This window comes from Ananas comosus, linkage group 17, assembly GCF_001540865.1.
Source record: "Ananas comosus cultivar F153 linkage group 17, ASM154086v1, whole genome shotgun sequence".
Taxonomy (NCBI): domain Eukaryota; kingdom Viridiplantae; phylum Streptophyta; class Magnoliopsida; order Poales; family Bromeliaceae; genus Ananas; species Ananas comosus.
This window is the reverse complement of record NC_033637.1, coordinates 5,699,436-5,712,607: the sequence shown is the minus strand read 5'-3', so window position 1 is coordinate 5,712,607 and position 13,172 is coordinate 5,699,436. Positions and strand designations below refer to the sequence as shown.

At 47.0% G+C, this 13,172-nt stretch overlaps 2 protein-coding genes across 2 annotated transcripts; one reads left to right on the top strand and one right to left on the bottom strand.

Moving 5' to 3' along the window:
• Positions 6,242-8,393, bottom strand: LOC109723057. Its single transcript, XM_020251268.1, has 3 exons — positions 7,657-8,393; positions 7,435-7,502; positions 6,242-7,303 (listed from the first exon to the last, which is right to left on the bottom strand). Exons 1-3 carry the CDS (start codon positions 8,213-8,215, stop codon positions 7,085-7,087), a joined length of 846 nt encoding a protein of 281 aa, XP_020106857.1. The 5' UTR covers positions 8,216-8,393; the 3' UTR covers positions 6,242-7,084.
• On the top strand, positions 8,806-10,977 carry LOC109722678 (histone deacetylase 9-like). The gene is made up of 6 exons (XM_020250788.1): positions 8,806-8,966; positions 9,438-9,550; positions 9,658-9,775; positions 10,214-10,288; positions 10,360-10,579; positions 10,767-10,977. The coding sequence occupies exons 1-6, from the start codon at positions 8,930-8,932 to the stop codon at positions 10,906-10,908; spliced, it is 705 nt and encodes a 234-aa protein (XP_020106377.1). The 5' UTR covers positions 8,806-8,929; the 3' UTR covers positions 10,909-10,977.

Here is a 13,172-nt window from a genome sequence, read left to right as displayed (position 1 = left end):
CTTTACTACCATCCCAACTGGTTGTTGACGACGCTGTCAGAGTTCATGACTCGACAGGGAAGAGCAAGGCATCTCCCACCCTGATTTATCGTTGCGCCACCTCCAAGGACGACTCGCGTTTGAAGAGGGTGGTAAAAAGGGTGGCTTGGGCAGACGAAGTTGGTGGATCATTACTGTCGTTCAGCGAGGTTCATGACGAGATTGAGGGAAGGGCTCGAGACGAAGAGAGAGGTTTTATTACCGTTTCGCCGCGAGGGAAGAAGAGCGTATCTATCCAGAGATTTGACACGAAGGGTAGCGGCAGGGGGGAGGGTGAGGGGAGTAACTCTGCATTTACAGTGGCTTGCCCTTATAAGGAGGCTTTGTTGAGGGGCCTCAGCACTCATCATACTAAGGTTCCACCCCTCACTCGGCCATACAGAGTCTCTCGAAGCTCTAAGGGGACCAAGCTGAGAAGCAGCCCAAGGTGTTTCAGGTGCTTGGCTTCAGATCACCAGATTGCGGAGTGTCGAGATCCGGTTAGGTGCTTACGGTGTCGTAGGTCCGGCCACCGAGTTATCGACTGCAAGAAGTCTGATCTGCGGGAGAGAGCCAATATGAATAGGGCTTTTCGGCAACGCGAGCGAGCCCCGAAGGTTTACGTACCTTACACAGAGGAGTATTTGAGAAGGAAGGAGTTACGCCGGAATGCGGTGCTGGCGGACGTCATCCCGCCAGCTAATTTGGGACCAGATCCCATACGTACCATCGCAAGTGCGATGGCCCGACGTTTTGGAGGCTACAGGCAGGATTTTGCGGTTGCTCGATACCGCGATCGGGATTACGCTATCTTCCTCCCGGAATGGGTTTCCGCGGAGGTACTTGCCCGGCGGGAGGTCCTCACACTCGATGGCTTCTGGATCAGATGTTATCAGTGGGGACATTACCGTAATGCGAGACCACATAGAGCCAGCTTCAGGGCTTGGATACGACTTATCAATTTACCGTTCGAATGCTGGACGGTCGCTCGTGTCGCCGCACTGGTGGGAGGGTTCGGACGGTTTGTCAAGGCCGACGAGACCACCAAAGCGATGACTGATCTCCGCGCTTTCAGGTGCCAGATCTCTCTCGACTCGCTTCGAGAAATTCCGCAGAACCTATCTATCGTGCTGGGGGAGGAGATCTTCTCTGTGATGTTACACCTGGAGAGTTGGGAGCGGGAGGCGGACGGCAACGGAGGCGAGCCACCGGCACCGCCTAGAGATGGACCAGACAACGGGATTCAAGATCAGGACGCAAGACGGGGTGGCGTCCAGGGCAACGATGGTCAAGCAGGGACCGACGAGGAGATGGGAGAAGGGACCGGGGAACTCGATCACGCCGGATCTGCGAGTCCGATGAATCGGGATCTGAGGGCCTTGTCGCTACCGCCAGCATCGGAGGGAACGGCAAATCGACCGGCGAACGGAAGGGGCTGGAGCACGGCGACAGGTAGGAGGAGAGCGGGCCGATTGGAGCAACGGTCGGACTCGGGTTACGATGAAGCTACCCCGAAATCCGAGGTTTGCTCTGGCAAGGTTGCGGGCGTGTCGTTGGCGCAGACGGCGCAACGCCATCTTGTCCCCAGTTCAAAAGCCCCCTGTCCTTCGCAATCGCCAATTGATCCGCCTCGAGACCAACGCCGCTCGCCCAAGGTGCCCAAGGTGTCATCGAGGGTGGTGACTTGTGGGGCATTTATTGGGCTTGGTCAAACCTCGGGAGTTGACAAATCCGTTCTGCCTTGCTTTAAAAAAGCACGGCTTTTTTCTATGAAACGTTGTGGGTATCACCTGCTATTAATTGAGCATGGGGGTGCACCTGTAGCTCTTTTTGGACCGCCGATGAGGGCCCAGTTACCGTACCTCAACTGGACCACCCTTATTGGCTTGGGTGAGGGACTTTTCAACCCCATGGCTAATAGGATCCCGCCTCTGATTACTGCTGGGTCGATGCTGCGAGACGGGGAGCTTCGTATTGGTAGCCTGTTAGGCGAACAGTTGTGCTCTTTCACGATAAGTCTCGAAGTCAAGGCTGTGATACAGGTTGCAAGGGATGGGGTTTGCTATAGAAATACAGAGTATGATGTGGGTGCCCAGACGCCTGTTAGGGATGATGTAACCCCCTGCTACGGCGACAGTTGCAGCCAGGACTCGATCGGAGACGCGGCGGCGGGCGATTACGTCAATGTTGTTAGAGCGATACAGGGGATCGGCGACGGATTGCGAGCCAGTGCACGTCTAGCAAGCGGGGAGAAGACTACCATCCTCTCCAAAGCAATCTCCAGGAAGGCCAGATTGCGGGGCGGCGGATCCGACTTAGTGGCAGAGCCAGAGCCTACTTTGCGGAAGATCATTCGGAAAAGCCGCCGGTGCGGAGTGATCCTGGATGGTGTCGAGGCTACTCAGTTCGCCGAGTTTGTGAAAGAACATGTTTAAGTAGGTCGTGCGGTGTAGGTACTGATCACCTTTTGGGGCTTCCTTGGGGGGGTGGTTTATGTTATTTACTATGTTTAGGGTCTTATGTTGGAATGTTAGAGGGCTTAATGACCCATCTAAACGTTTTGCGGTTAAGGATGTAATTTCTAAGGTTCGTAATGTTATAGTGTGTCTTCAAGAATCAAAAGTTAGTCTAGTTTCGGGGTCCTTCCTTCGTAGCTTCGCCGGGTCTTTTCTGGACAAATGCGTTTTTGTCGAAGCCACCGGAGCTTCTGGGGGTTTGATCACTTGCTGGAGCTCCCGCATTTTCTCCTGTCATGAAGTTATTGTTCGTCGTTACTCCATTACGATTCAGGTAACCATGCTTAGCAACGGTACTAGACTCTTTGTGACAAATGTTTATGGACCGGCCACTTGGGACGGAAAGGAGGACTTCTACTTGGAGCTGCTGCAACTGAAAGGGTGCTGTCAAGGGAAGTGGATATTATGTGGAGATTTTAATAGCACGAGGAGCCAGGAAGAGCGGCGTGGAAAGAATTGGAGTTCGCGAGCAACAGAGTTATTTAACAAGCTTATTATGGACATGGAACTTCTTGATCTTCCCATGTCTAACCAATCTTTTACTTGGTCCAATATGCAGCGGGAGCCTTCGCTTGCTAAATTGGATCGTTTCCTAGTCTCGACGGAATGGGACCAGGCTTTTCCCCTTTCGAAGGTCACCGGTCTTCCCAGAGTGACTTCGGACCACTGTCCCATCCTTCTCTCAATCGAGAAAGCCACCCCCAGAGTGAAGAAGACTTTTAGGTTCGAAGCCGCTTGGCTACTCCATGATGATTTTGTTGCCAAACTGCCTGGTTGGTGGCGAGAGGGGCCAGTGAAACAAACAGCTGTACTAACTTTCACAGCGAGATTGAGGCACTGTAGAACGAGGATCAAAGAGTGGTGCAATAACGAGTTTTATAGTATTAAGGGACATAAATCTAAGTTAATGGAGGAAATCCAGGGTATCGATAACGACGAGGAGAAGGGCGATTTAGTCACGGAAGCTATTGAGCGTAGGGAAGAACTGAAGGCTAATTTGCTACGGGTACTCAAAGACGAAGAAGCGCTGTGGAGGACGAGAGCTAAACAACACTGGCTTAAAGAAGGAGATAGCAATACTAAATTCTTTCACGCAATAGCGAACGGCAGGAGGAGAACGAACAGGATTGACACACTGGAAGAGGACGAAACAGTGTACCGCTCTGAAGGGGACAAGAAGCACCTCTTATTCGAGAAGTTCCGGGAGCTTTTCACGCCGGAAGATTCGGCTCCAACTTCGTTTGGGGACTGGAGCAACCTTTTCAGATCCAGACGCATAAACTCTGACACCCTATCTCTTCTTTCAGGGCCATTTAGTACCGATGAGATCAAGCAAGCCGTGTTCCAATTGGGGAAAGATAGGGCGCCGGGCCCAGACGGTTTCCCACTGAGTTTCTATCAAACTTTCTGGGACGCAATCCAAGGTGACCTGTTGAACATATTCCTCGAAATGTTTGAGGAGAAGCTGTCTACCGGCCCCATTGACTACGCCTTTATCTGCCTAATCCCTAAGAAGGAAGGAGCCAAACGTGTGAGCGAATTCAGACCCATAAGTTTACTAAACGGGATCCAAAAGATCATATCTAAGGTTCTAGCTAACCGCTTGGAGCTCGTGATGAGCGATCTTGTATCCCCTACTCAATCGGCCTTTCTGAAGGGGAGAAACATTACCGATGCATTTGTGACGGTTAGGGAGCTCTTAGCTTGGGGTAGTAGGGCAGGGGCAGAGGGAGTTGGCATAAAGGTAGACTTTGAAAAGGCGTACGACAAAATTTATTGGCCTTTTCTCTTTCGCTGTTTACACTGGTGGGGTTTCGACGAAAAATGGTGCAACTGGATTAAACTTTGTGTTTGCAACGCTAAGGTCGCTGTCCTGATCAACGACGACGTCACCAATTGGATTAAGACGAAGAGGGGTGTACGGCAAGGGGATCCACTCTCCCCTTTTCTTTTCTTACTAGTGGCGGAATGTCTTGCCAGACTTACCAATGAGGCGTTGGACAATAATCTTATAACTGGCATTGGTCCCGCAGAGACATCCAAAACTACCCTCATCCAATTTGCCGACGACACTTTTGTCTTCTGTAAGGCCAAGAAAAGATGTCTCAGAAACATCAAGTTCATATGGCAACTCTTCGAATGGGCATCGGGATTGCGAATCAATAAAGAGAAATCAGAAATTTATTACACTGGACAGACAGAGGGTAGAGCTAGTTGGATCGCACATTTGCTTGGATGTAAAGTCGGTTCCTTACCTACCAAGTATCTGGGTTTGCCTCTGTCGATCAGACCCCCGTCTAAGGAGGATTGAAGAGGGATTATTCGTAAAATCCAAAGTAAAATTGACGGGTGGCGGGGGAAGTTGCTCTCGAGAGGGGGCAGACTTATCCTTGTAAATGCAGTACTATCCAACGTTCCTCTCTACTATCTCTCGGTCTTCATGGCTCCTAAATGGGTAATTAAGAGTATTGAGGCGCTACGGAGAGACTTCTTCTGGACCGGAGGACTGAATACCCAAGGAATAAGATGCCTAGTTTCTTGGCAGTGTGTCTGTAGGGATAAGAAGGAGGGTGGACTGGGCATTTTGGATATCAGTACGATGAACCGAGCCCTACTTGTTAAGTGGTGGTGGAAATTTCAGAATGCACCACAGCTACAATGGAACAAACTTATTCGCGACATGTTTTATCGAAGAAGAAAACCGCTGAAAGAGGGACGATCTTTTAGACCGTCTTCCTCCTGGTGGAAGGATGTCCTTAGTCTTAAGGGAATCTACAAATGGGGAGTAGCCTATAAGCTGGGTAACGGGAGCACTGTTGACTTCTGGGAGGACCGGTGGTGTGGGGAAACAACGCTACGTGCAGCGTTCCCGGAGATATTCAACCTTTCCTCTCGTAAAAACCTCAGAATTAATGAATGCCTGGGTGAAAACGGCTGGTGCTGGGATTTGATCCTGACTGAGGACATTTCTGCTAACCCCAGTGCGAATCCCATGATTACAACCCTCAAGGACAGGATTTCCAATGTTCATACAAGCCAAGAACAGGATAGGGTACAGTGGCGTTGGAGCACCAACGGTATATTTACTGTGAAGTCAACATACTCAACTCTGCATGACGGAGGCACACGGGACGCCCGTTTGGGTAAGATCTGGTCCTTACGTCTGCCCCTAAAAGTGAAGGTATTTTGTTGGATTGTCCTAAGGAAGAGACCGCTTACAGCCGATAATTTGGTAAAGAGAGGTTGGATCGGTAATACGAAATGCATGCTGTGCGGTCTGGAAGAGGAAACAGTTGACCACCTGTTCTCGCAGTGTGTCATCACGAGATACCTTATGGCAAACACCAATGACAACTTACAACTGGGAGACTTGGGTGACGATGTGCGGGCGATTTGGGATAGATGGGCAGAAAAAAATAGAATCCTTCCGTCTTTAACAGACCGACTCTTAGGACTTATAGCTGGCTGGTGGGTTACCTGGGATCTTCGGAATAGAGCGATCTTCAAGTCACCCCAGACTGACCCAACAGTAGGTGTATACAAGATCAAACAACTGATGGAACAGTGGAAGACTCTTGCCCCTGACTGACCTTTTTTTTTTTTTTTTTTTTTTTTTTTTCTGATCGATCCATTTCTCGCCGAGGCCTCGCTGTCTCACCCATGTAGCTTAATTCACTTTCTTACTGAATGAAGCGGTAGCATGTACCTTTCTTCAAAAAAAAAAAAATTTAGTAGCTATGACCAGAAAATAAGGCATTTCATACCCACCTCGCCTTTTAAACTTTCCAAATTAATTGGACTAGGACTCTATCATAGTGGATGCTGATGCAAAATGCAAAGTAGAATAAAGATAAATATTCAAATATACCTATTTGATGTTGCAGATTGATATATAAGTTCTTCAATCTTCCATTGCAACTCGCATTGCATTGCGTCCATCTTCCCCTTAAAATGCTCTATTGCATGTCCAAATTATGGATTTAGGCAAGCTACCTTCTCACTTAACTATTGTGGCCCAGCTTCATTTGTCTAGTGTTAATCCTCCCACATTTGGTGAATGACCATATTGAAGATAATTTATTCCTGAAAAACCTGATAAATTATGCAGCTACCTGACTCCATGCTGACGAGTTAAAGCGTTGTAGTCTTATTAGCTGAGTTATGAAGAAGTGTAGGCCCTAGACGCATCCAATCACGACCAAGTGAACTAAAAGGAAAAACCTCAGCAAACTAAACATTAGACCCATGGGTTATTATTATTATTATTATTATTTTTCAAGAATTACTTTTGGATTGTCTTCTGCCAGTCAATGTTTTGCATTTTCCTACAGTGAAGAATCAGCACCTTTGCCACATACTGGGCAACCAAGCATGTGATTGGTTGTTAAAACTGCCTACAAAATACACTATTCGTCGCTGCTCGAGTGATTTCTACATAACAAAAAACACTCAAACATGTTCACCCCTCTAATAGTGCTGTGCCAATCTGCCCACTACCTATCATTTTGTAGGATCTCAGAATTCCCCGAACAATCAAAGTTTTTGATGTTTTAAGAGAAGGGGGATTGAAACACAGAACGCCGCATTACCTTTGGAATTTCCCACACATCCTGCCTCCCGCTAAGCTCTTGGACCTTCGGCAGTCTTGTATCCCTGGCTCTCAAAAGTTTCAGCCGCTCATCTACCCCCTTCGATTTCAGTAAGCCAGCGTGAACGGCTATCAATTTGCAGCAGATCCTTCCTTCATCAGTATCAACCGGCACATTTTCCTGCAACAGTTATCCATCAATGGGAAAAAAAAAGAAGAGAAAAGAAGAAATGGCTCCATCTTCTTTCAATATATAAGACACAAAAAAATCAATAAAATTGCGAGGCGATCGAGTACGTAGCACGGCGATACCTCCTCGTGAACCCAAACCAGGTCGTGCAGGAACTTCTTATGATCGTCGGGTACCGCTTTTGCCAGCTCTGAAACGAAAACATAGCGATCAGAATCCCAAACTTAATTACAATTTATTTATGACGAAAATCAGGAACAAAAATTATAATGGATTTTTGTCCATGGAGCTAAAGGGTCGCTTCCAAAGGGTCGGGATGAGAAAGGGGATTTGAGCTGGCGCACCGGCGGATCCATGGGGGACGCCGTAGGACTCGAAGGTAGGGGCGGCGTCGTAGATGGAGCCCTTGTAGGGCATGTTCTTCTTAGGGTTGAAGCGTTCCCTGATTGAGCCCCCCCAGCGCCGGCCCTGGACGTGCATGGCCTCGTACCCTTCCCCCGTGAACCAGCCCTCGTGCGCCTCGCTCGCCACGTACTCCTCCCACGTGGCGGAGAACGGCGACCCGTCGGGGGGCGGGGGGAGGGCGCCGACGAAGGCGGCGAAGGCGAGGTCGTGGTTGCCGCAGAGGTACACGTGGCGCTGCCGCGGGTAGCGGGCGGGGAGGGAGACGAGGAATTCCAGCACCTCCCGCGTCTCGGGCCCGCGGTCGCAGTAGTCGCCGAGGAAGACGACGAGCGCCGTCTCGAAGGCGGCGCCGCCCACCGCGGCCTCGAGGTTCGCCCACAGGCGCCGGAGCTTCGAGAATAATCCGTGGATGTCGCCGATGCAGATCACCGTCCGATCCGGATCGGGCGGCGGCGGAGCTCGGAAGGAGGAGGAGGATGCCTCGCCGATCTCGTCCATGCGCTTGCCAGAGGGGAAAAGGGGACGAAGAGAGCGACTCCGGAGATCTCTTCTTCTTCTTCTTCTTTTTGGATTCGCTCGATCCTCTCTCTCTCTCTCGCCTATATACTTACCTGGCGCCTACAGGCTGTGGAACTTTCCCGAACACCATGGTTGTGGTTTTCGCATGTTACGCTCCCTTACTTTTTCAGTATTTTAATGCATTTTTAGCGGGCGAAGATACTTCGATTCCGGATCGGACCGATCCGCTTGCACACAGTGGCCATAGAACCTCTCTCACGGGTCACGGGTCACGGGTCACGGGTCACGAGCCACGACCACATTTAAATATTAACAAAAGTAAAAATTAAAATTAAAGTACAAATTAAAAAAATTAAAAAATTAAAAATTTTGGTAAATATTTATGTCAAATATTTAATTTTTAACTAAAAATATAAATTTAAAATTTAAAATTTCGAATATCAACTGATAAGTTGTTTATCATTTGTGTTAGGGTCGGTAATATTATGTTAAAATAAAATTTCACAAAAAAAAATTGTTTAGGGAAAAAAATGTTTAGGGACTATAAAGTTCCAAAGTTAGCAGGCAAAATAAAAACCCTTCGGAGGCCGAGGGTAGGTATCCGCTTTTCCGCGCCCTCCTCTTTCCCCTCGAGCAAAGCTCGCAAGCTTCTCTTCCATGGCGATACTCTCGTAGCTCCTCCCCTACCTCACGATGCCGCCCAAAGAAAGAATAGCCTATTTCTACGACGGTAAGCCAATACCTCTCGTTCTCTTCCGATCAAGCTACTAATCTCAGCCCCTCCTGGAACGATCCTTTTCCCTTTCTCTTCGATGAGATAAAACCCTAGCGCGATTCATGCTTACTTCTGTGTTCGATTCCCAAAGCACGGGTCGCTTTATTGTCTATGCCACTGCTGAATCGCTTCTTATGGAGCTGAGCGGAGAGTGGTAGAGTTAGGAAGTGGGAGAGAGCCCGTAGATCCTGTCATTGTTGCTAGAGATCACTTCTCTTTCCTTCTTTCTTTTAATTATAATTCGTAGTTTTAGATGCTTAATTAAACGGTTCTCGTTCCCAGTTAGAACTGTTAAATTTACCAATACATGCTCAATCACAAATTATATGGACTTGTAGCTGTATGGCATCGTGCATTTTCATTTTTGTTGATATTTTCAAACATATTCTGTATATATGAATTCCTTTCGTGCTGTTGCTTTTGCAGGAGATGTGGGTAACGTCTACTTTGGACCCAATCACCCAATGAAACCGCATCGTTTGTGTATGACACATCATCTTGTGCTTTCGTATGGACTTCATAACAAGATGGAGATTTATGTTAGTCTTAGGTTTTTTCTTGCAGTTTGTTAAGCTTGTCCATGGTTTTTGCTGCCTTAAAATTTAATGCTTGGCTATTTTTTGGCATACCTTACTTGCATGTGCAGCGGCCTCACAAGGCATATCCGGTGGAACTTGCGCAGTTCCATTCAGCAGATTATGTGGAATTCTTGCACCGGATAACTCCTGACTCACAACACCTATTTGCAAATGAACTTGCTAGATGTGCGTACAATAATGTGTTCCTTTCCCCTTTTTTTCTTGATTATTGCTTCAAGATTTTTTTTGGCAATTCTTAAGTCGGTGACAGCATAGAATACCCTCGAAATGAACATCGTAGAATGTATCTCTCTATTGTGAGAATGTTATCTCTCTATTGTGCTTAATTTACAAAAATCAAACTAACAATATATTCTATTGAGTTTGTAAATCAGTTATGTATGTCTTTGGCTCGAAGTTTATCTTATTTGCCTATTCTGATAGTATGAGTTCTGTTTCAATTTCAGAAATCTTGTTGCTAAACAGTGTCTTCTTTTCCTTTCGTTCCATCAATGTATCTTCTGCATTCCATGTTAAAAGATGTTTGTATATTTTTGATACCATTTGCTTTTGGTTCACTTGTTTCATACTTAATTTAGTTATGTCATTAAATGTTCTTTCCAGATAATCTTGGGGAAGACTGCCCTGTTTTCGAGAACTTGTTCGAGTTCTGTCAAATTTATGCTGGTGGCACAATAGGTACTTTAAGTCGATCTCATACCTTATTTATTGCATCTAGGTTGTCTCTCTCTTTTTATCCATTCTCGTAGATGCTGCCCGAAGATTGAATCATCAACTCTGTGACATTGCTATAAACTGGGCTGGTGGTTTACACCATGCTAAGAAGTGTGAGGCATCTGGCTTTTGCTATATCAATGACTTGGTCCTGGGCATTTTGGAGCTTCTAAAGTACCATGCAAGAGTTCTCTACATTGATATAGATGTTCATCATGGAGATGGAGTTGAAGAAGCTTTTTATTTCACAGACAGGTTAGTGCTGGTCTGATTTGAAAAGTTCAGACATTTATGTAAAATGTCATTCTGTTGTTGTAAGTTTATAATTCTTGACAGCTTGTTTTTATTTAAAGCTTTTTAGTTAAGAAAAAAAAAGCAGGTTGCTTTTAATGAATTTGTACAACTGGGCATAAAATTGAAATTTTACTGCATATATTAATAGGGTGATGACCGTAAGTTTTCACAAGTACGGAGATATGTTCTTCCCTGGAACAGGCAATGTTAAGGTAATCGTTTTTTGGCAGATTGTTGGTTTAGTGAACTCATGCTATATTTACTGTTCTAGTTTGGTTTTCCCTTTGTAATTTGTTCTGGTGTAAATGTGGTGTTTTTGTCATATTAATTGTTCTTTGGAAATTTCAAGTCAAAATCTTTATGAAGATTTTGTATATTGTAATTGCACCTGAAAGACGTGAGACATGTAGTTGACGACTACCCAAACAAACGCATTTAAGACTTCTGCTAGCTAAAAGTGTGACTAAAAGACAATACATATGCACTCATTAAGGAGGATGATTAGTGCCGATACTGCGACATCGTTTCCACATGCATTACTTTATTTGTCGCAATTTTCAACTATACAATCAGGTGATTTCTAAGTTGGGACGACTAACCTCCAGCTTATGTCTATGGCTTTGATTGTACTAATACTAAGCTCCTTCATATCAATTGACTGAAATTTTGTAAACAGAAGTCTTGGACTGACTGTTACAGCATGTATATAGGGATTAAGCCATAGGTGCCTTTTGGTAAATTAAAAACGTTGTGCGCGATTGAGCAATCATCGGAGAAGATGAAGCAGAAAAGCTTACGAGGAGATACTGAAGCGGTGGCGGTGGCTGACGTCGTCCTTGGTCTCGTTGAGCGAGAAGAGCCCCAGCTTGCTCCCAATCTCGTCGCAGCGTTGCACGGGCCCTCCGATTCCCTTCCTCAGCGTGGTCTCCTATTACAATGCAATTTTTGAAGAAAGAAATTAAAACACTCAACCACAGTTGCTGATGTACTCGATGAATTCCACTTGCGATACGGCGGGGATTGGTATAGGAAGCGAGGGATATATTCGAGATACCTGATCCACAGAGGATCGAAAGACGGAATGGATTCTTCTTGCTTCCTCGAAGAGCGCGGAGCGAGCGACCACTCTTCCATCTTCCCCTTGCTATTGCGAAGAGCTACTCGGATTCGCAGCAGAGAAGCGTCGTCGCTAGGATTAGGAGATGTGGAGGGGGACAGGGCGTAAGAAATAGCGGCGGAGAAGAGAAGCGCGGTCGTTCGTCGGGGAGCCAGTTGAAGCAACGGAAGAGCGGCTAGAATAGGCGACAACGGCCTTTGCGACGCACGACTCTGCTGCACAAGGGTCGGTCTGGTCTGGTTTTCCGGTCCGTCGGTTTATTTATAGTTTTCTAATCAGTTCGATCCGCTCCCATACTTACCGTTAGTCATCCAGTGTACACCGCGGAAAAACTGGATAAGCACGCCGTCATCCATCTGCCACGTGACGAGTCCACCCCTTATCCCTCTGTCGCGACACACTCCTCTGTCATTCTCTCCCGCACGCCCCTCCCCTTGATCTGCTATTCCCCGCGCGCAAGGAAGAGGACCATGCTTCGTCGCTCTCTCTTCCTCCTCGACACCCTCGCCTCTTCCTTCCCTAGAGGTTCCGCTCGCTCTTCCCTCGATCTCCTTTCCTCCGCTCCCGCCGCATCCTCGCCCGAGCGCGAGCCCAATGGGCGCGCGTCGCCCCCTCCGTCGTGCCCTAACCTCGTGACTTCACGGCGTCATTCTTTCATGAGGGGACGAGGAGGCGACAGAGCGCTCGTCGGGCTTCGGCCGCGGTCGGCGGCGGCTGTTATGGGAGGACAAGGAGAGCCGCAGTGCCCCCCGGTTCGCCAGCCTACGAGTCATGGCTGCTCCGCCCCGACATGAACGAGCGACGCGTCTCGCCCCTATCCAACGATACGAAGAGGGTGATCTCTCGATTTTAAGTGTTCTACTTTTTCCTTATTCAAGTTTTCCTCTGTTGTTAGAACCATCTACTCACGGCAGTTGAAAAACTGTGTAGACGTGTTTTAGCATTAAAAGGCTTTAGATTTTTGGTTGATCAAACGCTTCGATAGATATAAGAATGTTGCATCACATTACCTTTGGATAGAAATGTATAAAATAAAAATTCTTCTGGGAACCCAGTGACGAATTAGCTCAAGATTCAGTAATGCGAGAGTGAAAGGACCAAGAATGTTTGAAAGATGTATGGCCAACTAGGATCTTGTGCCCTCGCTACAACTGCTCAAATTTTGCAAAATGGTGTTTATTGGACCCTCCACATGATTTCCTCATTGTGTTTGGCGGGGTTTTCCAAGAAGGGAAGCAAACTTCAGGAGTTGTTTCTACAACTGGAGAACTTAAGTGTGGTTTTGACGGGCTTTAACAATGCATTTCCTGTTTAGCTGCCAATGGGCATCTACAATTTTGAACTGTCAAGCTTCAAATTATCGTTCTGTATTTAACTGATTATACAAGGCCGTCGTTTTTTTTCTTTTTCTTTTTCTTTTTTTTGCTATTTTCTGGA

Bases quoted from the DNA above. Each gene is read 5' to 3' on its own strand.
- LOC109723057 (XM_020251268.1), bottom strand. From the start codon at position 8,215: ATGGACGAGATCGGCGAGGCATCCTCCTCCTCCTTCCGAGCTCCGCCG. The intron at 7,503-7,656 runs GTGCGCCAGCTC...TTTTCGTTTCAG, and splicing joins CGTCCCCCATGGATCCGCCG to AGCTGGCAAAAGCGGTACCC. The intron at 7,304-7,434 runs GTATCGCCGTGC...TAACTGTTGCAG, and splicing joins TGGTTTGGGTTCACGAGGAG to GAAAATGTGCCGGTTGATAC.
- LOC109722678 (XM_020250788.1), top strand. From the start codon at position 8,930: ATGCCGCCCAAAGAAAGAATAGCCTATTTCTACGACG. The intron at 9,776-10,213 runs GTGCGTACAATA...TGTTCTTTCCAG, and splicing joins TGCAAATGAACTTGCTAGAT to ATAATCTTGGGGAAGACTGC. The intron at 10,580-10,766 runs GTTAGTGCTGGT...ATATATTAATAG, and splicing joins GCTTTTTATTTCACAGACAG to GGTGATGACCGTAAGTTTTC.